This window comes from Phaethon lepturus, unplaced genomic scaffold, assembly GCF_000687285.1.
Source record: "Phaethon lepturus isolate BGI_N335 unplaced genomic scaffold, ASM68728v1 scaffold349, whole genome shotgun sequence".
Classification (NCBI taxonomy): domain Eukaryota; kingdom Metazoa; phylum Chordata; class Aves; order Phaethontiformes; family Phaethontidae; genus Phaethon; species Phaethon lepturus.
The window spans coordinates 61,681-85,129 of record NW_010565319.1 but is presented as its reverse complement, the minus strand read 5'-3'; the positions used below and the strand labels follow the sequence as shown (position 1 = coordinate 85,129).

Genomic DNA, 23,449 nt, shown 5'->3' with positions numbered 1-23,449 from the left:
TATCTTTTTTACTAACATGGGATGCTTGTTTCAGTTTATATGAATTATCATCGTGCAGTTTATATGAGTTATCATTATGAAAATATACTTAATTACTTACCTTGGGTCATAAACTATTTTCCAGTGCAATATTTCCCTCACCGCCTCTTCTGAGGTATCATAGTTCTTCTAGTGATATTGTTTCATAATTCAAGCAATGCTAGAATGCCTATTACTTGCATGTATTCACAGTGATCTCCTACAAGAATTTGATTTGATTTGATTTTAATTTATTTTCTCTGCCTATGCTCAGGAGTAAGAACATTTGTCCCGAAGCCCGTTGCAACTACTCTGCAGTACATTGGTGGAGCTGCTGCCATTTTGGGACTTGTAGCCATGGCATCAGATGTAGAAGGGTTGTATGCAGCTGTGAAGGCCTTGGTCTGCGTGGTAAAGAGCAATCCACTAGCCAGCAAAGAAATGGAAAGAATAAGAGGTTATCAGGTATGTAAGAAATGTCTTAAAACAGACCAGGCTGATTGAATTTCACTGGCTGTCCTAGCAGTTTCTGTGGAAATTCCTTGTTGTGTTGTGGTAACCTGAGTTTCTGCTCTTAAGTTTACTGAGCTCTTGGCTAATGAGCATAAATGAGTTACTTAGAATGGCTTTTAAAGGAGGTAGTGGAAAGTTTTGCTAAGCAGCTGTGCATGTTTAGCAGCTTTGCTGAAACTGACCCTTCATTAATAGCAAGGAAGAGCACAACTATGGCACTTCAATGATTCTTTTCCCATGATTGTGAACCCACCCACACAAGCCCAGGAACTTCTGTCTCCATATCTGCCAGCAAGAGGGGAGGACAGGGACACAAGAAGAAAACTGAACAAGTGGACTCCTAGAATTACCATTTTGAGGAGACTTGTACAGACTTCATAGTTAGTGATGCTGTTTGCTTTCAAGCTGAAGACTTAATTCTCCATTAGGGTGGGGAAAGTGCAATCAGTTATGCAGAAGGATTGGTTGACTGACTTGAAAAGATCTTCACATGACCAAAGCAATTTATGTTTCTCATGAAGTCTGCTTTACTGAAACGGAAAATTTGTGCTGTGGTTTGGGCAGCATATTTACAAACCTTTTAATGTTAATGGTTAGTATAGTTAGGTCAAAACATATTACTCCATGTAGCCTGATGCAGACCTTGCCTTACTTTGACCAAAGAAATCTAGACAGTGTCCTTCTTGCACCATAAGCCGTCAGTGGATCACCACATATGACCTTACATTCCACTTGTATTGACCTCAGCAAATAGCACAGTTTGAGATTCCCAGAAATGTGTATTTCTTTAGTAATGTTTCAAGGAAGATAATGAAGCTGAACAGGCCAGTATGTTGAGCATTTAACAAGTTTGCATCAGAAGACAAGAAATAGCAATAGTACATCTGGCAATTTGTTCTTTCCCAACCCAGATTATAAGAAGTTAGAGCAGAAATTAGGACTGAAAGGATGACATCTATGGTCATTCCTAGGGCAACAAAGGGTAGCAAGAAAAAAGAAAGTCAGGTTTATTCAAATTTAAGTTGTCATGGCTACTTTTCTTCAGTGCCAGAATACCTCTCATTTGTGCACGCAGTACTCTAGGGGTGCTATGTTTAAGTCTGACGTGTCCACGGTTGCTGTCCAGGAACACAGCTATCTGAGAATGTATGGTGTGCTGTCTTAAACTGTGACTACCAGAGAGCTGAGGTGTGTGTCTGTGTTGTGCCTAATCGTCAGGGCCTGCAATGGTCTACAGTGCAGAACAGATGTTTTATGAGCAGGAGGGTGTCCTGGATGTGCCCCTTTCCTAATCAGCCATAATGCCACTTCAAAGCTTTTTCATCAAGAGTATCAACTATCAAACATACTTCAAGGGCCTTCTCAAAATGGACGTTTCATCCACGCTTCTTTATGCTTACACAATATTCATAGGCTAATTTCTTTTCTGTTTACTTGTTCAAGTTGCTGGCAATGCTGTTGAAGAAGAAACGATCCCTTCTGAACAGCCACATACTCCATCTGACCTTTTCCTTGGTGGGAACTGTCGATAGTGGGCACGAGACCTCCATTATTCCAAATTCTGCTGCTTTCCAGGATCTGCTCTGTGATTTTGAAGTATGTAAAGCTGCACAGAAAAGTGATGATGATACTGGATAGTGATTGAGTCAGGTGCTGATAGCATGCCTTGAATATTGAACAACAGCAAACTAGGTTGTTATCCTGAGAACTTACTATTTCATATATAGTACAGTAAAGCAGCTGAGAAGCAAGATTTTGAAATGGCTTGAATCACTGTAGGAACAATGAATAGGTACCACAGTTGTTTCTGCTTCTTTTTTTTCTAAAAGACATGATTTATAGCTTTCTGTTCCACAGCCATTTCTTTTAATCTGTGTGTTCTACTGCAGTACATATATTGAGGCGTGAAAAATGTGCCAAAAACAACAGTAGGAGGTAAACTTTCAACATAGCACATAGGAATCATTTTATCATACATTTCCTGCAAAGTTAATAGTAAGGCAGTTAAAATTCTGCTTGCAAAACCTATGAAATATTTAAATGTTGTTGTGTTAAACTAAGGAAGCAGAAAAGTAAAAGGTAGTAGAAAAGTTCAGAAGGAAATGCTAATGTAATTGAGGCTGATAAAGTGTTATATGATGCGTAGAACTCGTCGTTTAGTGTTTGCTTCTTGGGCATTATCTGTACCTGACACAGACTGAGTAAAAGTATTCTGATTCAGGTATGCTAAAATAAATAAATTAATAAGTAAACTACTACCACTACTGATCCAGCTGTAAGATACTGATTTAATAGCATAAGTCCATCTTGCACAAATGGCTTAATGGAGTTATCAATTTCCATTTTTCAGATGTCTATTTGAGTATTTCAAAGCACTCCTGGAAACTTTATTTAAGGGTCTTGTCTGTGAAAAAACTCCTGCTGCTCACTATAACCTTTATTTTAATAAAATCAGCTGGCCTTTTTCAAGAGCTTAAAGGTCTTCAATGCACCCAGCCAGCCCCCCTTGTCAAGATCAACAAAACACTATAATTGCAGCATAAAAAAAGTGGAAATGAAAAGAGTAAACCTGAGCCTCTTAGTGGGGATCTAATTTTTTTCCTCTTTTTTTTTTGAGGCATAATATTAAAACTAGAAATAAGTTTGTGCTGTGTCTAAACAAATTCTTCAGTATCATGTAACTAATTGTTCTTTAACAAACCTTTTAAATTACAATAATGCTTCCTTTGTGCTCACAAAATTAAACATAGACTTAATAGAAACTATTACATCTATAAGAGGTAATATTTGTGGTAGAGGTCTTAAGGTAGATGAACTGTTTCGCAGGGAAGAGTGTGAATCACAGCCCAGTTCCTTGTACAGTGAGGCATGAATACTCTTCCCCCGCCCCCCGGCCCAAGGAACCAACTGAGAAATTTCATCAATGGTATATAGTTACTCAGACAGCAACTACTGTACAAAAGACCCAATTTCATATTATTTAGTTCGTGTCTGTCTGGTTTTTTTTTTTTTTCTTTCCTGAAGACCAAGAACAGTTGGAGAACAAATACGCTTAAGAGACTAAAAGAATTTTTAAAAAAAGCACCTAATAGGTCTGTGAGTCACTAAGAAGAAACTTTCCAAAAGCCTCAGTTTTAGGCTTTTAAAAAAAATATTTATTTTATTTCTGTATTCAGAAATCAGTGCCCCAAACACTTCATTTAAATTGGATAAATTAGATGTTCTTACTCTTATGCTAAACAAGGAAATTAAAATGTTTGTTCTGATGGTTTTAGATAAAATTAGAAGAAGAGCAAAAGCTATAAAGCTTTTCATTTAAGCCATTTTTATATGCCAGAGCACAAGTATTAATTATGTTTGGTTCAACAGAAAGTAAATTTTCAGATTTGCAGCTATAACTGTGAGCTTTCTGGCTTTTATATCTTTTGTTACTTCTATTGATTGAACAATTGTTGGGGGTTTTTTTTTGTAGAGGATCTAAATAATTTAAAACTGTGTGCAGGAAATGCTGGGTAAAAACAAAACAAAACAAAAAAATCAGGGGAGACCTTGAGTTCAATCTTTGCAGATGATAGGAGGTTAATTTTACAAAGAAAAAATCTTCACTTAAGCCAAATTTAACATGGCATTTCTCATCAGCCTTGTAAAGCCAAATTTAACATGGCATTTCTCATCAGCCTTGTAAACCCCAATAACTCCTTTAGAATCATTGCACCATCTGTTTAAAGAAAAATTCCACATAGTGTGTAACTTTTTTGTCTAGAACTCCTTTAAAAAGTTTTCAGCATCATACACTATATATATATGTGTTTGTTACCAACGTGTGTTTCTTTAGACTTTGCTAGTATATTTAGTACTTATCTGAAGTTGAAGAATAAACCATTGAGGACCTTGCAATGAGCTTTTGAGCACAATGGCCAGGTAAATAGTCATGTAGACAAACAGTTTTAATCTCTTCAAGCCTTTCATATAACTTTGATCTACTAATGTCAGTTTTTAATCTTCAAGTGGATTTGTGTACAAAACTTATTGTTTATTCTGTATTTCAGGTCTGGCTTCATGCACCCTATGAGCTTCATCTGTCATTATTTGAGCACTTCATAGAGCTTCTCACTGAGTCTAGGTATGAGCCAATGCCAGCCTAGTAATGAGACTTACAGGATTAGGTGATATGTAGAGGATGCTCCAATTTTAAATTGCCACCTCCTTCCTTTCCTTCTTCCAGTGAAGCGGCAAAGAATGCTAAGTTAATGAGAGAATTCCAACTGATCCCAAGACTGCTCTTGACTCTTCGAGATATGTCTCTGTCCCAGCCTACTATTGCTGCGATTAGTAATGTGCTGAGCTTTCTGCTTCAAGGCTTCCCTAGCAGCTATGATTTGCTCAGGTAGCCCACATCTATGATAATTGTGGCTTTTGTGTTTTTATGATGTTGGTGATCTTGGCCAAAAAGATGTAATGGTAATACTGCTGTAGAATAAGTAACGTGAAATGATCATATACTGACTTTTTTCCTGTAAGAAGCAAGTGAACTAGACATAGGCAATAATTTTGTTAATACCTTGATTTGCATATTAAATTCAGCTTGTATCTAAACAGGTACGACTGAGTGATTAAACTGGCTTAATGTTCTGCGGGTGAAAAGCAAAGGTGCTATATTGCAGCTCCCTTGTTCACGTGAAGCACTGAGCACTTTTCTTAAATATTACTGAAGATGGAGTATAGTGATACTTCTAGTTAAAATGGAGTTTTGATTACTTTCCCACATGAAAGGGTTTTTTTCGTTCAAGATTTTGTTCTTAATCATCACTGTGTACAAAAATATTTAAGGCTATCAGATATACTATTAATTTTGACTGATGAAAGTTAACATAAATAATTGCAGTTCATATGTACAGGAGTATTTGAAATGTTTTTAAGTAAGTTCAACTCCTTGAAAACTTTTCTCATCTTCTGTTTCATTATAATGGAAATGGATAAAATATTGCAGGGCTTGGGGGTTCTTTGCATACGAGTGGTCATGTTTTCAGCTTTTCACTTTAAGTACAATTAAAGGTGTCAGAAGCATCAAGCTGAATATCTTACCTGTCTTTGTTTTAAGTATGCAGGACAAAAAATTATTCAAGAATAAAACTGTTGATTTTATGCTTAAATGGTGACAGAACAGATTGTAGAATGCTTATCTGAGTGTGTCTTGTTCTCCTTTATCGAAATAAAAATTTAAAATATTGTATAACTTGGGAAAAGTTATACTAGCTAGGGATCATTTCAGGTTAGTTCCAGGGGAAAGTGGAATATATTGCATCTCCTTTCTTTGAGTAGAACATCATCGTCTTGTCTTAGAAAACCATAACCTTGTTTACACCAGCTCAAGCTACAGGCATAAATGTTACACCAGAGTTGAGTAATCACTGTTTTTGATGTAATACTTGTTCAGCTGTAGTGGTTTGAGAATAATGTTTTGTTATCCTTTCTCTAACTTGCGGTGTTCCTTTTAGTGGGACTTGGTGGTATCTCCCAGTTTCCTTTCTTGAATCCTAGCATTTTCAGGGTTCCTTACCTGCAGACTTGTCTGCAAAGATTCCATTAATTACTACACGTTAATTTGGTTTTTGGCTAGTAACTTTAGATGGAGACTGTTTTCCTCAATCTTCAGACATGAGAAAGTTGATGTTTTTGGGTACTGTCCTCTCACTAGTGTTATGGTTTTATATTTAAGGTGAATTATTTATAGACGAGAGTGCATCTGTCATATCAACGAATGATTTTTTTTTTTTTTATATACATCAAGGTTTGGACAGTTCATCTCTTCCACCTTACCTACATTTGCAGTCTGTGAGAAGTTTGTGGTCATGGAAATAAACAATGAAGAAAAGCTTGACAGTGGTAAGTGATGGCATGGCTCAGAAGCAGTAGAAGAGAAATATTTTGTGATCTCTTCTATGCTTAAATACTTAAAATATAGAAATAGTGTCATTAGTAATATTGTAATTTTGTTATAACCTGGCTGCCAGTTAGTTGTGGTACTTCAGTTTTCGGTATTGCATGCAAAGCAGTGCAAAACCTGTGGGTTTTTTGATTTATTTTCCTTCATTTAAAACTGCATGATTTTGGCCTGCTTCCTTCACTTGCTACTTCAAATCAGCTGTGCACTTCTGCTGCTTTGTGGGGTGAGAAAAAAAGACATAAAGAGATTACTAAGTGCATCTACCCTCCAGGTGTGGAAGAAGTGAAAGAATTAACAAAGACAGTCTAGGTTTTTTTTAACAGAAGAAAAAAAAGTTTCTTTACTGTCCTTCAAGAATGCTTATATTGAATGGTGTTGAGATCATTTCTACCCTTGTTTTCCTAAAGAAAATAGGCTTATGCAATTGTATTTTTGATCAGTCTCCCTGAACAGAAATGTTTTAGCCCCACAGTGGATGTCACCCAAATAAATAGAAGGAGGTGCCCAGAGATCTTATTCTTCTACATCTCTTGGGAGTATACTGGTGCACAGCGACAAGTGAGAGAGAAGTGTTTCTGCTTTACAGTTAGCTTTATTACTCTAGTTTCCCAAAGAACAAGGTTTAAGGCAGTCTGCACATTCATCATCATCCCCGTGTGCCTTTCCTGTACCTTCTGAATACTTTTGCTTATTGCTGTCTCAAAGATGATTAAATTCAAGCTTTTTAGTGGAAAAAGTGGGAGTGGGTATTGCAGAGAGATCCAGATTGATGTTCTTGCTACAGGCTAGCCGTGGCTTTTTTTTCCCAGACTAACCACAACCTGAGCTGGTTTTTGCCTACCTGGGGGACTGAAGGACCTTGGGGAGAAATTCAAGCTGTGGCAGGAACAAAGAGAGAAGCTTTTGAGGCAAAGAGCATGAAATTTTTAGGTTACTGGCCTTCAGCACTTCTGCCGTAGAAGATGCTTTGTGTTTATGTCTGACTTGTGCACAAAACCTTGGCTCAGAAGGTGGTCATTTATCTGTCTTCATTTTTGCACGTCATCTCAAGTTGCAATTCTCTATTGTTTTTTAAATAATCTGAAAATGTGGTCCTCTTCTGACAGAATATGGTACAATAAGAGGGATTCACAAAAAAACTCTAAAGCTAGCCCCGAGCTGCCTGTATTGGCTTGTTTTGCAGTAAGTGTGTTTTGCAACTGATGATGAGTTTGGGGATCTGTCAAAAGAAAAGGAAACTAATTTTTCTCCCCGCTTGTTAGAGAGTTGGGAAGTATCAGGTTCTTTCCTTGGGAATTCCCCCTCCCCCATGATTGCATAATGCAAAACTTATTCAATTACTGTGTTGGGGCTCTGTGTGTTTGTTTTTATGTCTCTATTTGCCAGGAGTGACTAGCTTAGCTAATTTGGACCACCTCCATTTAGATTTTTGTCTGAGAAGCTACGATTCTCTTTTGCCCATTCTATGTGTTCCACTAAAACTTTCTTACCCAAGGAGATCCTTACTTTCAAGTTGGTTGTGGTTGTGTCTTGAACTTCTGGATGCAGTTATAGCCAGCCTTTTGATTGTACTGATAAAGCTAAAGTGATGGACCACAGTGGGGTTCGGTTTTTGTTAGTTTGTAGTATGAGCTTCCTGTATTAAAGCAGAGAAAACTAAGACCTCGTGTGTGTGTGTGTATATATATGCATGTGTCCTTTGTGCTGGGCGTAAGTTAATCCAAGGATTTTAGGTATTCCCAACATGGCATCATTTTGTTCCTGGAAACCTGGAAAATTCTCAAATACTGAAAGGCTGATGTAAATGTCACTGTGAACATTATCAGGTAGTACATACCCATCCAGTGACCCTTTCAGTCACCTTTTAGTCACGGCACCCTCCTGAACCTATCAGTTTCCCTAAATATGGGTTCAGTTTGAAAAGTCCAACTGACCTTGCAACTGGATTTACATACTTATGCACTCATTTTTGTTGACACCTTCTAAAATACATTCCACTCATTCCACTACATGATGGTTGTATGGGAGCAAGTCCCTAGTTCCCAAAACAGCAATATACCATGTACACATATACCACTTGTGCCATTTTGTAAAATGCTTTATTTTATCCAAAGTTACAGTGAATGTTGTACAAGTAGTTCAAAACATACTTTCAGAGCCTACATCTGATGTCCCTGCTCATTGTGGGGGGCTTGGACTAGATGACCTTTAAAGGTCCCTTCCAACCCAAACTATCCTATGATTCTAAGAGTCAAACTGACCAAATGCTGTGTGATGATGATAATGGAGCACCAAGCATTTCTCAGCAGTGTATAGCAGGCTGCCTGCACTTTACCATGGCTTTCTCTTGACCTTAGTGTGATCCAGTTGTGTTTGGTTGTGTATGAAATTTATGAATAGCCTTTAAAATATCCAAGTTCCAAAAGCCTAATTTTGACTTTTTTTTTTTAAATTGTGTACTTGATGTTTAGGAACAGAGGATGATTTTGGAGGACTTGTTTCAGCTAATCTTATTCTACTGCGGAATAGGCTTTTAGATATCCTTCTGAAACTTCTGTATACATCTAAAGAAAAGACAACCGTTAATTTGCAGTAAGTACAAAAAAACTTGATGTAGAGAAAGGATGTTATTTTTTAATTTCAAGGGGGAGAATTATACAGCCCCAATTTGATTCACTAGTTGAATTGCATAATTTTATAGGAATTATTGAATGATTCATGCAGATGTCACTGAATTAGCTTTGGGTATGCTAGCAGAAATGGAATGCATGATTATTGAGTTGTATGCTGTCAACTATGGTAACAGGAATGATAGTACTAAGCAGATGCTGGTGTAACTAACACACATAATTCAGCTATTGCATTAACTGTTTTTCATTTTGAATCCTTAAAAAAAGAAGTTTAAGACCATGGTTGACAGCATTAGGAGAAACTTATGCTTTCTTAGGGACAACAGAAGGAAATATCAAGGAGAGGAAAATACAAAGTAGATTTGGGACAAGATCGCTTGCTTTTTACTGTTACTTCATGGAAGTAAAATAGCATTTTTTAAATTGTTAATTTTAAAACTTTGAGGGACAGAGGATCACAAGTGAGTAGGATGCAGCAGGAACAAGTGTGGATGTCTGGCTAATTTGATTTTTAAAGTTTTGTTATCTGGAGAGCCAGTTCTTTAACCCTCTGCTCTCCTTGCATACTACTTCGTGCTGTTTTCTCATAACATCATGCATTGCTATAGAGAAAACAATCTGTCAAAACAGAAAACATTTTAGAGAACAGGGATGGTCAACTTCTCATTTGGTTAAGATCAAGTGGCTTCAGTAGAGGTTATTGTTAGGATTGTTGACCCTACACTACCCCTTAGTTCCTTAAAATTGCATGTGAGGGACATGATATTATAGCTTAATGAGGCACTAGAGTTACAGAGTGTGTTGGAGAAGAGACTTTGAAACACTGTCAAATTAAACCTTGACAAAATATAACTTTCAAGCAACTGCCTGGTAGGCTGTGTTGAGTCTGTTGGAGACTCTCTGTGGGTGTATGGCATATATACATTATATAATGGTTGACTGAGCTTTGATTGACAGACAACCCGAGCCTGTTTGAGCTTTTCAGAAAAAAAAAAAAAGGGAAAATAATGACCATAATCTTTCAAATATTCCCAAGCAACTCTTCACTTAGTAAAATAAATAAATAAATACCCACCCCCCCCCAAAACACAGCCTTCATTTTTTAATACCAGTTTATTAAAAAGGCTTGTGAAAACTCACTACCTATGTATGACTCAACAAAAAGTATTTGGAAATTATAATTTGTGGATGGTTAGAGTTCATTATTCCACATTTGTTATCAAAAGCAGCAATTGGAAAAATCTTGGGCAATGGAATAGACCCAGTGCTGTATTTAGTCTTCCCTTTCTGGTAAACAAATAAACTGTACATGTTCCAGTTAACAAGATTTGGTGAGCAACATTTCTTGTTCATTTCTTGTTGTGTAGTAAACTTACCGAAGAATGCAGTTAATTCTTCAATAGATCTGAATTTTCTACAATCTTGATGTTTGCCTATAGTGGAGGACACTGATTTTTGCTATCTAGTAGGAGACTAAATATTGTAAAATGTGACTTTTTTTTTTTCCCTTTTTTTTCTTCCTCTCTTTAATTAGGGCTTGTGAAGAACTGGTCAAGACACTGGGTTTTGATTGGATTATGATGTTTATGGAAGAACATCTGCATTCCACCACGGTCACAGCAGCTATGCGAATTCTTGTGGTCCTGTTGAGTAATCAGTCCATCCTTATCAAATTTAAAGAGGGTCTCAGTGGTGGAGGCTGGCTCGATCAGACAGATTCTGTCTTGACCAATAAGATTGGTACTGTGCTAGGTATGGCACCTCAGCCCTCTCATGACTGAAGGATTGTGTGGGAGCGCGTGTGCGTATGTCTCGAGGTGGGCGTTATTATGAATACTGTCCAGCAGATGCATCTTTTCTGTTACTGCCGTCTGTGCTGCGATCAGATGCCTCTGCACTTCATTTTTCTTACACCTAAGAGTTAGATTGTCTAAGCAGAAGGGAGCAGTTTTACAAAACTGCCCTTCAATTGACATTGCACAGATTTCATTGTAGTTCAGTTTTACCTCATCTGCACAAAGCCTGCGTAGCTAATCAATTACCATTATGGTAAGGTTAAGTATGTCCCATGGGCAGGCACATCTGAGCTAGATGCAAAGGCAGCATAGTGTAGCACCTTATGTACGCAGGAAATAAAGATTCAGTAAAATTTACTCCTTTGTTTACATTTATTAGTTAAGAGTATCATGCGGTGTTGCATCTGAGCTGCTTTGCCTAGTGGGTTCTGTGCCAATTAGATTTACCAGTTTGGATTTTTGCTATCTTGGGAATTTCTGTGTTCCATGGTATCATCTCAGCGTTTCTTTTCCTCTTCCCTTTCCTGTGTTGTTCTGCACACATGCACACTTGCACTGTCCCTCTTATTAAAGACTTTATTTGTGGGTTCTTAAAGGTTCATTTATACAGGTTATCAGACCTTTCCGTTACTCTGTGTGTTCTAGAATTCAGTGTATAAGGCTTTAGTGCTACAGGAACCCATTTTGAGCATCTCCAAGCTGTCTGAAATGCATCTCCAAGTGTCTGCACAGGCTTGACATCCATTATTTCAGACAGGTGTAGTGGCCCTTTCCCATGGGCCTGGGTTTTTTAGTCAAAATAAGAGAGTGCTTTTCAGATGAATGTCCATTCAGACCCTGATGCAAACCCATTGACATTAAATGGGAATCTTTCACAAGCTTGAGTAGGCTTTAGATCAGGGTGGTGGTATTAATAGTACTTCCAACTTAATTGTTGTTCTTAAAATGACTATACAAGGAGCCACCTCTCTGTGTTGCAGCAGTTTGTGATGTTTCTGCACTAAAGATTTTTCTGGATTGGTTTATTATAAGGAAATAATTGTGAAGTGTTGTTGAAGCGATCTTACTTCAGGAAGACAGCTTTTCCTGAAATGAAAATATAAAGTCCATTTTTTTCCGCTTTGTCTCTTTGAAATCTATCAGAGTATCTTATGCTAACTTCTTGTTTTTTGCAAAAATAAAACTGTCTAGGAAGTCTATTTACAGTGGTTTCTTATAATGTATCCCTCAGGATATTCAAGTAGGAACAGAGGATGGTTCTTTGCATTATTAATGAATTAGGAAGATTAAGAAAAACAGTTTTTCTGAAACTATATTACACGTGCAAACATTTATTGTTAACATACTGTAGCATCTGTTGCTTGGCTAATTCTGATTAAGGTCCTGTATTTTATATAAGAAACAATTTTTGCATATGCCTTACATGCATATGCCTTGGTATTTTAGGGGATTGACTGTTGTTTATTCAGTATCCGCTTTAAATGTTCAGTAAGATAAAAATTTTCTTCGGTCACAAAATGAGATTTTGATTTGTGATCACATTTGGAGAGCATTTGTAGAGTTTTCCTATTTTTCTTCCTTTAGTATCACTTTAATTGAATCAAGCTTGACTCTGACCAAACAGATACTTTTAAACTTGTGTCTCATCAAATGATACTGACAGATTATTTAATTTTCATAACCTGTGTCTTTTAATAAATTACAACACATTGACTCCAAGATTTCTCATGAAATCAGATACGAACCATTTTTCTTAAAGATTACTGATGGAATTCCTGCAACTTTGAAGCAAAGATTTCATTAGTCTGATACCTGGTAGATGTTTTCTGTTTAAAAAATCAATTTCTGGTGGAAAGAATGTCTGTATTAGAGCCTCAGAAAAACAAACTGATCTCTGGCAGTGTCAGAAGAATGGCTCACTGTCAGTGCTGATGTGAAGACTGAACTGTCTTCCTGCCTCCTCCTCTACTTGAAAATAAGCGCTTCTGCCACCCTGATGTAATTTTTTTTCTTTTTTTTTTTTTTAATAGGAAAATGAAATACCTAGGTACAGCAGGGTCACAAAATGTGAGTTTTGTGCCTCTGGCAGCACTTAAGATAAAATAAGAGCATTTAATGTTTCATACCAGCTGATTAATCAGTAACAAAACAGCTGAAACAAGATGCCCCTGAGACATCTTTGGAAAAAAATTAAGCACCCATCAACTTAAATGGTCCATGGGATTGCTGCTTGTTAATATAAATCTGTAACTGAGATTAAGCTGATACTTCCCTTAGCCAGAGAAATATCTTTTTTCAGAAGCTTGAGTGTTTTAAAAGTCTGAAATTGTGATCATGGTCAGAAAATGGATCTGTGTGTTTATGCAGTAGCATTAAGCAGTCTGTATGGAGCAGTGTCATCTATGTGGTACTGGAAGGCAATAATTTCCTTTTTTTTTTTTTAATTGATTAAAACACTTAGACATCTGAAGCAGAATTATGTAATATGTGTGTGATTATCTGTATGCGCATGTTCATTTTTTACAGCATTAATTTCTGAGGAGGTACCCTCTCAAGGTCACTCCTTGAGTAAGAGTGAGCGTCACAGGCATTTCCCTATTAACATTGTTGGCTTTTTGTATTTTTTTTCATCTTAGGGTTCAACGTCGGCAGGAGCGCTGGTGGCAGATCGACGGTCCGGGAGATTAACCGGGATGCTTGTCACTTCCCAGGCTTTCCCATTCTGCAGTCGCTTCTTCCGAAGCACACTAACGTACCTGCGCTCTATTTCCTCCTCATGGCCCTTTTCCTGCAGCAGCCAGTCACTGAACTGCCTGAAAACCTGCAGGTCAGTGCACCTGTCATCAGCAGCCGATGTAATCAGGGTTGCCAGGTAGGGATTATCTAGCAAGATGTAAATGTAATTCTGTCTGTCGTGAAAGAAAATAATGGATTAACCAGGCCCCCTCCTTCTTCTCCGCAGCTGACGGACAGTCATGATGTGGTGTTTAGTGCTGAGCTGTTTGGGGTGGGATGACAAGGTACGGTGGGAGTATGTGGTAGGCAGCCTGTTGTGACATAGCTGTTGCTGGTGTCTCTTTGGTCTGTTTTGGGGTCAAAGGAAAAGCAGATCCCTGGTTCGAGCTGGCATGGTGTGGGCATTGAAGGGGGCATAATTTTTTGCTTGTTTTATTGTTTTTGTTCAGGTTTTTTTAAGAACTAGGGAGTTGCTGTGTTAAAGGGAGTTCACAAGGTTACAGGCAAAACAAGGTAGCTTTTATTTCAGAAAATCTCTGTTGTTTTGTAGGGAGGCATCTCAGCTGTTGCTGGAAAACGTTTATTGTTCTTATTTGGAGCAGGTTGATTTTGGACTTGTTTTAATTGTGTATAAATGGGTGGATATTATATGATCTACAACAGAGTCCTAGGAATCCTTAGTATAGTGCTTTATGGAGAAAAGCCACACTCCAGATAGACAAGGTGCCTGTTTAGAATGGATGCAGTGCTAATATTTATTTATCAGTGGGAACTAGAATGTAAACATTTCAGACCAGGAGGTATTCTGCCAGCCTGTTTTCTCAAGAGGAACACTTAACATTCAGCACTGTGCTACAGTGAAGTAGAGTCATGAAGCTCATGTCCTGCTTACAGTACTGAAGTACGGCATTATTAAATCAAAACTAAATTCAACTATTTAAAATATTTAGCAGTAGCACTCTTCATGCTAGAGATGGGCACTTCGTCCTTTTTTATTTTTTAATTGATTTAATTCTTTTGGACTTGCTGGAAAATGCGACTTTGTTTTCTTCTTTTTTTTTTTTTTTTTCTTCTCTGAGACACCATGTGGTTTTTACTGATAGAGATGAGTAAAGTAAACTGAGGTGATTGTGCAGCACTTGTGCTGACAGGTCTCTTGTTTCAAAACACTTAAATACTTTTGAGAAGGTAAGAGTTGCAGTTATGATAGCCCCTGGTTAGAAGGCATTTTCTTCAGTGACACATGACCTTCACATGAAGCTTTTAGGGATAAAATTTGGAGGATGTGAAACAATTCATTTTTTAGATACTGCCGAATGAGCTTATTGTAGATATAATAAAAAGCAGTATCAAATAGCTCAGGAGAAAGGGATTATTTCATGTCTTCTTTCTTCTCTTTCACCTCTTACAGTTTGATTTAGACTCTATTTGGACATTCATATTTGGAGTTCCTGCCTCCTGTGGCACCGTTACCTCTTCAATACACAGTGTTTGCACAGAAGCTGCCTTCTTGTTACTGGGAATGCTGAGGAGCATGCTGAATTCCGTAAGCATAAAAAATTTTCCTCATATTTGAATATACAGTATTGTTTGAGTTTGCCATGTGGTCAAAAGCCAAATTAGAAAAGTTGAGGTTTTGTTAGCATCATGACAAACCCAGCTGTGAGTTAAGCTTATAATACTTGGGCGAAAACCATCATTGTCAGTGGGTTATTATATCTTACTTTATTCTTCAGTATCTGTAGAAATATTAGTTGCCACAAAATCAATGCTGCTTTTTTGCAAAAAGGCTTGACTTTGTGTTTTGCTGCAATTAAAACAAGAAAGCAGAAGGATAAAATGCCCTTGGCAGAGATCCTTGAATTTCTTTCCCGATTAACATCGTGAGGGAATGTTTGAGACTCTATATCCCATCTGCTCAGAGCTATGCGAGTTGCAGATTTTGTGCATGAATCTTCCACATGCAGAGAGGTTCCCTGAATATTAATAGCCACATGCTGGAAGAAATGAATTTACTGCCAGAAAAATGTATTACCTTCTCATCTTTGAATCTAAAGTCAAGAATAGTGAAAGTTGGTTTCTCAGTGGGAAAATTTTGTATTTCCTTGGAGCCAGAGTGTGTTATCTGATGCAAATTACCTCATGGAACGTTTGAAAAGCAGCACCTTTTCAGTTGTTGCCTGTTCGGTCTTTATGTGTTTGCGAGATGCTCTGAGAAGCATTGCTTGCATGCCTCTCCATGTTACCATGTTCTGAATGTCTTCTGGATGTGTGTACTGGTTACGTGTTTGTGACTTGCTGCGCTACACATTCCTGTTGTCAGGTGTTCTGTCTCTTGCTGGTGACCTGTTCTGTCATGTGCTCAGTCCTCACCTGTTTGGACACATTTGTGACATGCTCAGACACATGTGCTATCTCTTGCCTTGCTTTCTTGTGCTGTGTCATCAGGTGTATGTTCAGCTGTGCCATCACATTTTGGGTTGACACGAATCAGGTCATGTTGACCAACATGTTTTGAATCATTACATGTTAGAACACGTGTTTTGTCTTATGATTAGTCATGTGTTGTAAATGTGGTCAGTCTCCTGTTTGTGACGTGCTCAAACACATGCGTGGGCATGGGTTACTGTCATGTGTTAGGCTGCCATGTGTTACTGCTGTGGGTTTATCACCTGTTCAGTCATGTGTCTGGTTGCATTTCATTATGTGGTTGCAACTTGTTTCAGCCTGTTTTATCAGGGCATGACATGTCCTATTGTAGTGCTTGTCATGTTCAGCTACACACTTCTCATGCATTTATGATACGGTGACATGCAGCCCTGTGTTCAGTCACATATTTGAGATGGCCTGAACACATGTTCTCATGACATGTTCTGTTGTCCTCTGTTGCAGGCACATAGTTTGGACTTGTGGTTATGTATTTGTTAGAAGTTGGTGGCTTGTTAAATCATCACACATTCTGGAGGCAATATCAGCCATATATTTGGTCACATGTTTGGTCAGGTGTTCATCATCTGGTGACATGCTCAGACATGTGTTCTGTCACATTGGGTCAGGTTTGTCACATATTAGTGATGTGCTTGGTGATGGCACATGGTGATGACATTTTCTGTCACTTATTTGATCAGGTATTAGATCACATGTTCAGACACTGTGTCTTCAGTCATGTGTTCTAGACATGTTTGGTCATGTGTTCTGGCAAGTGCTCCAACATACATTTACCGTGCTCAGGATGTGTTTTTCATACTTGGTCATGTGCTTGGCCACATGTTCAAGTCACTTATTTCTGCTCTGCTTGAACAAGTGCTTGTCCACGTGGTTGGTCACGTTTGGCCTCATCTTTGATCACATGTTTCATTGCATGTTTGACAATGTGTTTGGTTGCATATTTGACCCTATGCGGCTCCTTTCTGAAATGAGCATTCTACAATTAGTGCTATCTGTGCTAATGTGCTCTTTGTTTTTCAACCCAGCCTTGGCAGTCAGAGGAAGAAGGCTCTTGGCTTCGAGAGTATCCTGTCACCTTGATGCAGTTCTTTAGATATTTGTATCACAATGTGCCGGACCTCATTTCCTTGTGGATGAGTCCAGAGTTCCTGTGTGCGCTGGCAGCAACAGTATTTCCTTTCAACATACGACCTTACTCTGAGATGGTAGGAAATCCAACTAGTTAGCTGTTTCATTTTTCTCCTGAATGTTACTTTTGAGGATTTATCACATAACAGTCATTCAAAGATAAAGCTCTACTTACCCTGTAAGAAAGAGGTCGTTGTAAAGGCTGGGATGGTGGTTTTGTACTGGGGGTTTGGAACTGAAAGAAGTGCACGTTCAACTGAGGGGCAGTTGCTGTGCAGTGACACCTGAAACTGCATTTTAGGGGGAATGTACACGGTTTATTTTTTTTCTAGTAGACCATTATTTGCAATCATATGAACAATGTTAGCTCAGAGTTACAAAAGCAAGAGAGCCTGAGTCAGCCTGTGCTTTCTGCCCTCTGCTCTGGAGGATGTGATAAAATCTAGTATTTCTTTTTCCTCCCACTTGCCACTTCTATTGCAGCTTAACCACAAAACAGCGTTCTTGTATTACCTGGAACTATGGAGTTCAAGCCAGGAGAGGGTGTGAATTCAACTTTGCTCGCATTGCTGCCTGAAGTATTCTTTGAGCTTAGTGTCATTTACAAATGATACTATTTCTAGAATATGAATGGAAAGGAAACAACCAGTTATTGTTAGCCAGTGTCTAAAAGTAAATTTACTAAGAACATCGAAGGATAGTTAGGCTACAGGTTGGCAAGTGCTAGAACTAAGGAAATTATGATAAAATACTTGAGGAAATACATACCGGTGGCATGCTATCTTTTTGTTGTCAATATAAGTGGGAGATCAGTGTTTTAAAGGTGCGTGCTGATGAGTCTCTCAAAGATAGTTTATTTTGCTTTTAAGTTATACTTACACTTGAAGTAGATGCTAGGAGCGCTCAAAAAAAAAAGTGCCACTTATAAACTGGTAATGTTGATTTGGCATTCACCTGTATAGAGTTTTTAGAGGAGCCTTGTGTCTCTTAGCAGACTTTAACTGCTAGGTCTCTTGAAACTTTGTGTAGCTGCCTGACAACTTGAGCTCTTTGCTGTTTGAGGGCTCTCTTGATTCCAAATTGGTTTACTTCTCCAGCATTTCCCTCTGCCTGAATGTGTAGAATTAATCAATCCCTTGTGAAATAGATGAGTAACAGCCAAGTTCCTGCACCAAAACAATACAAGCCAAATTCAGCCTTGAGAGAGAATTCTTAACTGATCTTTCAGCCTTTCCGAGATTGCTATTAAAACCAGAGAGAGTACACATTCACACTTCTCTTAATTCCTTGGGAAAACTCTCCTACTGAAGCAGACCAAATGTTCAAAACATTTGGTTACTTCACATGTAAGCTGGTGATGCGATAAGTCTGCTGAGGGAAATCATATTGTCTCCTCTTGCATTTGGAGGAGGGCATTACATAAAAACAATCAGTCTTTTGGACTCTACAGATTTCATTACTGTTTGCGCTTTTGTTACAGTCCTCTTTAAGAGCTAGCCCCTCAAAGTTCTTGTTCGTCAGAAACAGGAAAGCTGTAGAGATTTTTTTTTTTTTTTTTTTCAGAGGGGTTTTGGGAAACTGGCTTACCCATAACTGCACTCTAATAATAAGTATCATATTAAAAAAAGAAAAGGCTCAGTTCCTTTTTTTGTTTTCTGTCGTGTAAACCTGGTAGACTTTTTTAGTTGGCTTCTGTCTTGATTTTAACTGCTTTAGTTAAAAACTTTTTCAAAACTTGTATTTTTTGCAATGAGAAAATTTATTTTTGCAAAGTATGTAGAAATTGCCCAAGTACTTCTTGTTGCTAAGTGAATGTGAAATGTGATCTCTATCTCATGTAACTCATGCCAGTCTTCACTGATTATTGTTTGCCTTGGGAATCAGAAACGAGAATTTGGTTGTTTCTCCTGTTGTGTATTAGGGATCTGATCCTGAACATAATCTTGTAAGAAGGCTTTTTAAGAAGCAAAATGTGAAGTGAATAGCTTTAGAAAGAAAAGTAAAGAATAGAGTAGCGGAAAGACTACTGTTAGTTTAATATGCTGTTTTCCACAGGTCACTGATCTTGATGATGAAGTTGGATCCCCAGCTGAAGAGTTTAAAGCCTTTGCAGCTGATTCTGGCATGAACAGGAGCCAGTCAGAATACTGCAATGTTGGCACCAAGACATACCTAACCAACCATCCTGCCAAGAAGTTTGTGTTTGACTTCATGCGTGTGCTGATAATTGATAACTTATGTCTCACACCAGCCAGCAAACAGACTCCACTGGTAGATCTTCTGCTAGAGGTACAGTTTCTTTGTGTTTTGTGTTTTGTTTTGTTTTTATTATTTGAACTTACTGGGACACTTTATTCCCTAAAATGCTTTCCTCTACTTACCTTTTGAAGTATCTCAGGTGCTTGAGCTGACAGTCTGCATGCTGGTGTTTTTTTTTCTTCCTATGCTCTATTCTCCGCTCTATATCACAACCCTACTACCGCTTTTGTTTGTGGGCTCCTTAACTTTCATTTGGCCAGTGAAATGGCTCTGTTAGTAGCTGGGCACGCTGTGTCAATGTTTCATTTCTATTTTGTCCTCACTTTAGAGCAGCCATAATCTTGTTTTGGCATCTTAGTCAATGCCTCCTTCTGTCTGGAAACACAGGTAGTGGATTACAAGACTAGATGTTCAACAGTGCAGCATGAGAAGTTGTAGCTTTCTTCCAGTTTTATTTTTGTGGAGTATGATTCATTTGTTAAACACCTTTCAGACCATGACAGCTGTTTTGGCTATATTGAAAATATAAAATTCCTGCAAGTCCCTGCAGAAATATAAATGTTTTGTTACTTTTTTATTCATGTTAGCTAAAACGAAGTGGCAAGACATATGGCGCCGTATGCTATAAAAATTCACAAAATAACTGTGTTATCTTCTTGTAAATTATCTTTTAAAGTTCATGACATCTGCAGAAAGCATCCTCCCGTTAATGGTGAGGCAGGGAATGAGGAGTTCAGTTACTGTTTAACTGCCCACACCTTCTTCAGACACTGTATTGTGAAATGTTCAGTTCATGTCAATTCACATTCTCCCTTGACCTACCTGTTTGTTACCTCATCTGTGTGTTGCTGAGTCTCCCTGATTTTTTTTTTTTTGATAGCTCTAGGAATTTTGGACCGTGCTTGTGTATTTCCTAACAAATTCCTGGGGCAGTTGGGCATCTCTTTGCTGTCACAAAGCAAAAAATGAATTGTCAGGAGATGCAGTTACATGCAAACATCAGGAAGCATATCTGAGGCCATGTTCAATTGGTTGCAGTTGCCCTACTGCTGTTTTAATCTCTTATCCTTATCGGCCCTTTGGCATAAACAGTGAATTGGGTATGTACACACTGCTGAACTGTTACAGGGCAAGACAAAGCAGGTTGACTTAATGTTATGTTGCTTTCTAGGACTGTTTAAGTGGTTCATTCATTTAGGTGTGATTATGTATGCATTGAACAACACTAAAATGATTTTCCCTTTAAGTGCAGAGGATATTAGAATGGTTTAGCACATCCATCTATTATATGACTATACCAAGGCTGCTGTAGTAATATGCAGAACCCCACATAGAAGTGATGATCAACTTATATGTTTGATCTGTCCTATTTACTCATTCTTACTCAAGGAGGTGACTGAGTGAACTGAGGACATCACAGTTTAACTATATGTTCAGTTAAGAGATTTGTGCACCTTTTTTGGAATGCATTCTTTTCCAGCTCCTATTATGGCAGAAGGTAAATTTACTGGATTTAAATAGGAGTAATGCCTATTCTTAAGCCTGCATTCAGACAATATATACTCGAAGTGCATTATTAAATTTTTAGATAAAGCCAAGGCTTTTTACTTGCGATGAAGTTAGGAGGAAAATAAAACTAGTTCACGAGAGCTGAGAAAAGAGAAATTCACCTAGAACACCCTCCCCCTCCCTCTTTTTCTCACTCAGAGATATTAATTATCTTAACATCTTATTTCTTTTATCAGGCTTCCCCTGAAAGATCAACACGAACACAGCAGAAGGAGTTTCAGACATATGTTTTGGATGGAGTGATGGACCACTTACTTGCAGCTGATGTTTTACTGGGTAATATAACAAAGTTCAGTTATCAGTCTATGGATTTGAGTAAAAGGTTTTGATTATTTAACTTTTTCTTTATTAGTGTCCTGGTTTGTTACAACTTTATCGTCTTTATTCTTTTCCTTTCCTTTGATGTGTAAATGGTGTTGCTGTGATTTGCATGTTCCCGCACTATCTTGATTGTGCCAAAGCTGTAAAATAGGTTATTCAAAAAACTATATGGCATGAATCTTTTGGATATGTAAGCCAGACAAACTGCAATTACATCAAAAACAACTGAAACTGGATCTTGCATCATCTCTCTTGTCCTTCTTGCCTTGGTAGAGGATCTGGAGCTCTTGTCAATTTATCACTGGTGGGACTTTGGTTTTTAAAAGTTAACTTTGTTTCCATTTCCTCCTACTCTAGTTTTATTAGGAATGCAGCACCTCAGAAAAAAAAAAAAACTCTGGGATTAGCACTCCATTGATCCAGTTAATAAATGGACAGGAAGAGAATTAGAAGCTTGTAACTTGGGTGTAGGGTAGGCTGTCACACCAGAGCATGGGTTTAGATGATCATGAAGAGGCCTATAGGAATATCACTGCTCAGGTGCCCAGTCAGGTTTCATGGTGGCCTGCTGGACTGCCCAGGAGCTCTAGGTCTGCTCTGTTTCCATCCTAGCTGTCATGGGGCAGCAGGCATTTCTGTTCATAAGTGCTTGTAAGGCTCTCCCTTTCTTGCCACAGCAATGACTTGTCTTTCTCTGGGTGCAGTGCATTAATAAAATAAATCCAGAATCATGTTACATGAAGCTTTGGGCCAGGTTCTCAGAAGAGTCTCCTGCCCTTACAAGTACTTCTGTGCAACCCAAGAGCAGGACTTTGGTTTCCCCAGGCATTCCTTCTTCAAGGTTTTGCCAGCTTCCTCCGGGTGCAATGCTATCAGTTGCTTAATGCACAGATGAGGCAACAGGTGAATACATGTAGGTGAACCTCCAGCAAAATCAACACCACTGATGTTTGGTTGGTTTGTTTGTTTGTTTTTAATGTAAGCACTTGCACTTTTCAAGCTTCTCTTAATATAGCTGGACTGACATCTACGTACATACAGACGCATGCAGCTGATGCCCATTGACTCTCAGTTTTATTAAGCGAAAAACAGCGAGGGAGAAGTAATGTTAGCTGATATCACTTCTCATCTCAAGGTGTTTAAAAGCATTCTGTTCCTTCTGAAAAAGCAAATGTATAGTTTAAAAAGCCTGCAGGTGGTTCTGCACACATGCAGCTGCAGTTGAAAAAGAGGATCACACATAAATATGATGCCTTGGGATCACAAGAGTACCATTTCTTCTGCACTCTTTCTGCCCCAGCCTCCCTTTTTTAGGTCTTTGTCACTGTTGATTTCAAATGTTCACTTACCACTAAAGATCATTGTAGGGAAGTCATGAGGTTTTAGCTTTTTCTTTGACTGAGTCTTTTTCTCTTTTACAAAAGTCTAGAAAGCCCAGGCTAATGTGAATGTATTTATGCAGATGTGGTTTTTCTGATAAATGAAGAAAATTGGGTTTTTTGTTACTTAGGTGAAGATGCATCTCTGCCTATAACAAGTGGAGGAAGCTACCAAGTGCTGGTGAACAATGTCTTTTATTTTACACAGCGTGTGGTAGATAAGCTCTGGCAGGGCATGTTCAACAAAGAATCCAAACTTCTTGTGGACTTCATAATACAGCTCATTGCACAGGTAACAGCGTTATTCTATTACTTGCTTGCAAAAACATTTTCGCAGGTTATGTTAAAATCCGTGGAGTAAGGTCGCTAAGCAACCCACTAGTGAGGCATGTCAGGTAAGCATAGAAGTATGCTTTTCTTCCCCAGGTTTCCTCTTCACTGAGCTTTCCTAGCATATCTTGCCAGTGTAGAGTGCTTTTAATATGGGGCAATTGAATAAAAACTGCTTTCAGATTACATTATTTTTTAGAAATCCTCCACAATAGATGTTGTGGTTTTAACCCAGCAGGTAGCTGAAACAACCACACAGCCATTCACTCACCTCCCTCCCTAGCAGGATCAGGGAGAGAATCAGAAAAAAGATAGAACCCGTGAAGAGATAAAGACAGTTTAATAGGACAGGAAAAAAAAAAAAAGATCAAAGAA

At 38.2% G+C, this 23,449-nt stretch overlaps 1 protein-coding gene across 1 annotated transcript in view; it reads left to right on the top strand.

Moving 5' to 3' along the window:
- WDFY3 (WD repeat and FYVE domain containing 3) overlaps positions 1-23,449 on the top strand; it is a 122,647-nt gene that overhangs the window by 64,756 nt on the left and 34,442 nt on the right. The window contains exons 23-35 of the mRNA XM_010295132.1: positions 293-483; positions 1,975-2,127; positions 4,581-4,654; positions 4,757-4,918; positions 6,323-6,417; positions 8,950-9,070; positions 10,643-10,860; positions 13,541-13,776; positions 15,052-15,186; positions 17,114-17,293; positions 19,272-19,505; positions 21,221-21,320; positions 22,876-23,036. Coding sequence (XP_010293434.1) covers positions 293-483; positions 1,975-2,127; positions 4,581-4,654; positions 4,757-4,918; positions 6,323-6,417; positions 8,950-9,070; positions 10,643-10,860; positions 13,541-13,776; positions 15,052-15,186; positions 17,114-17,293; positions 19,272-19,505; positions 21,221-21,320; positions 22,876-23,036 — 2,060 coding nt within the window. The remainder of the gene's footprint in view (positions 1-292; positions 484-1,974; positions 2,128-4,580; positions 4,655-4,756; positions 4,919-6,322; positions 6,418-8,949; positions 9,071-10,642; positions 10,861-13,540; positions 13,777-15,051; positions 15,187-17,113; positions 17,294-19,271; positions 19,506-21,220; positions 21,321-22,875; positions 23,037-23,449) is intronic.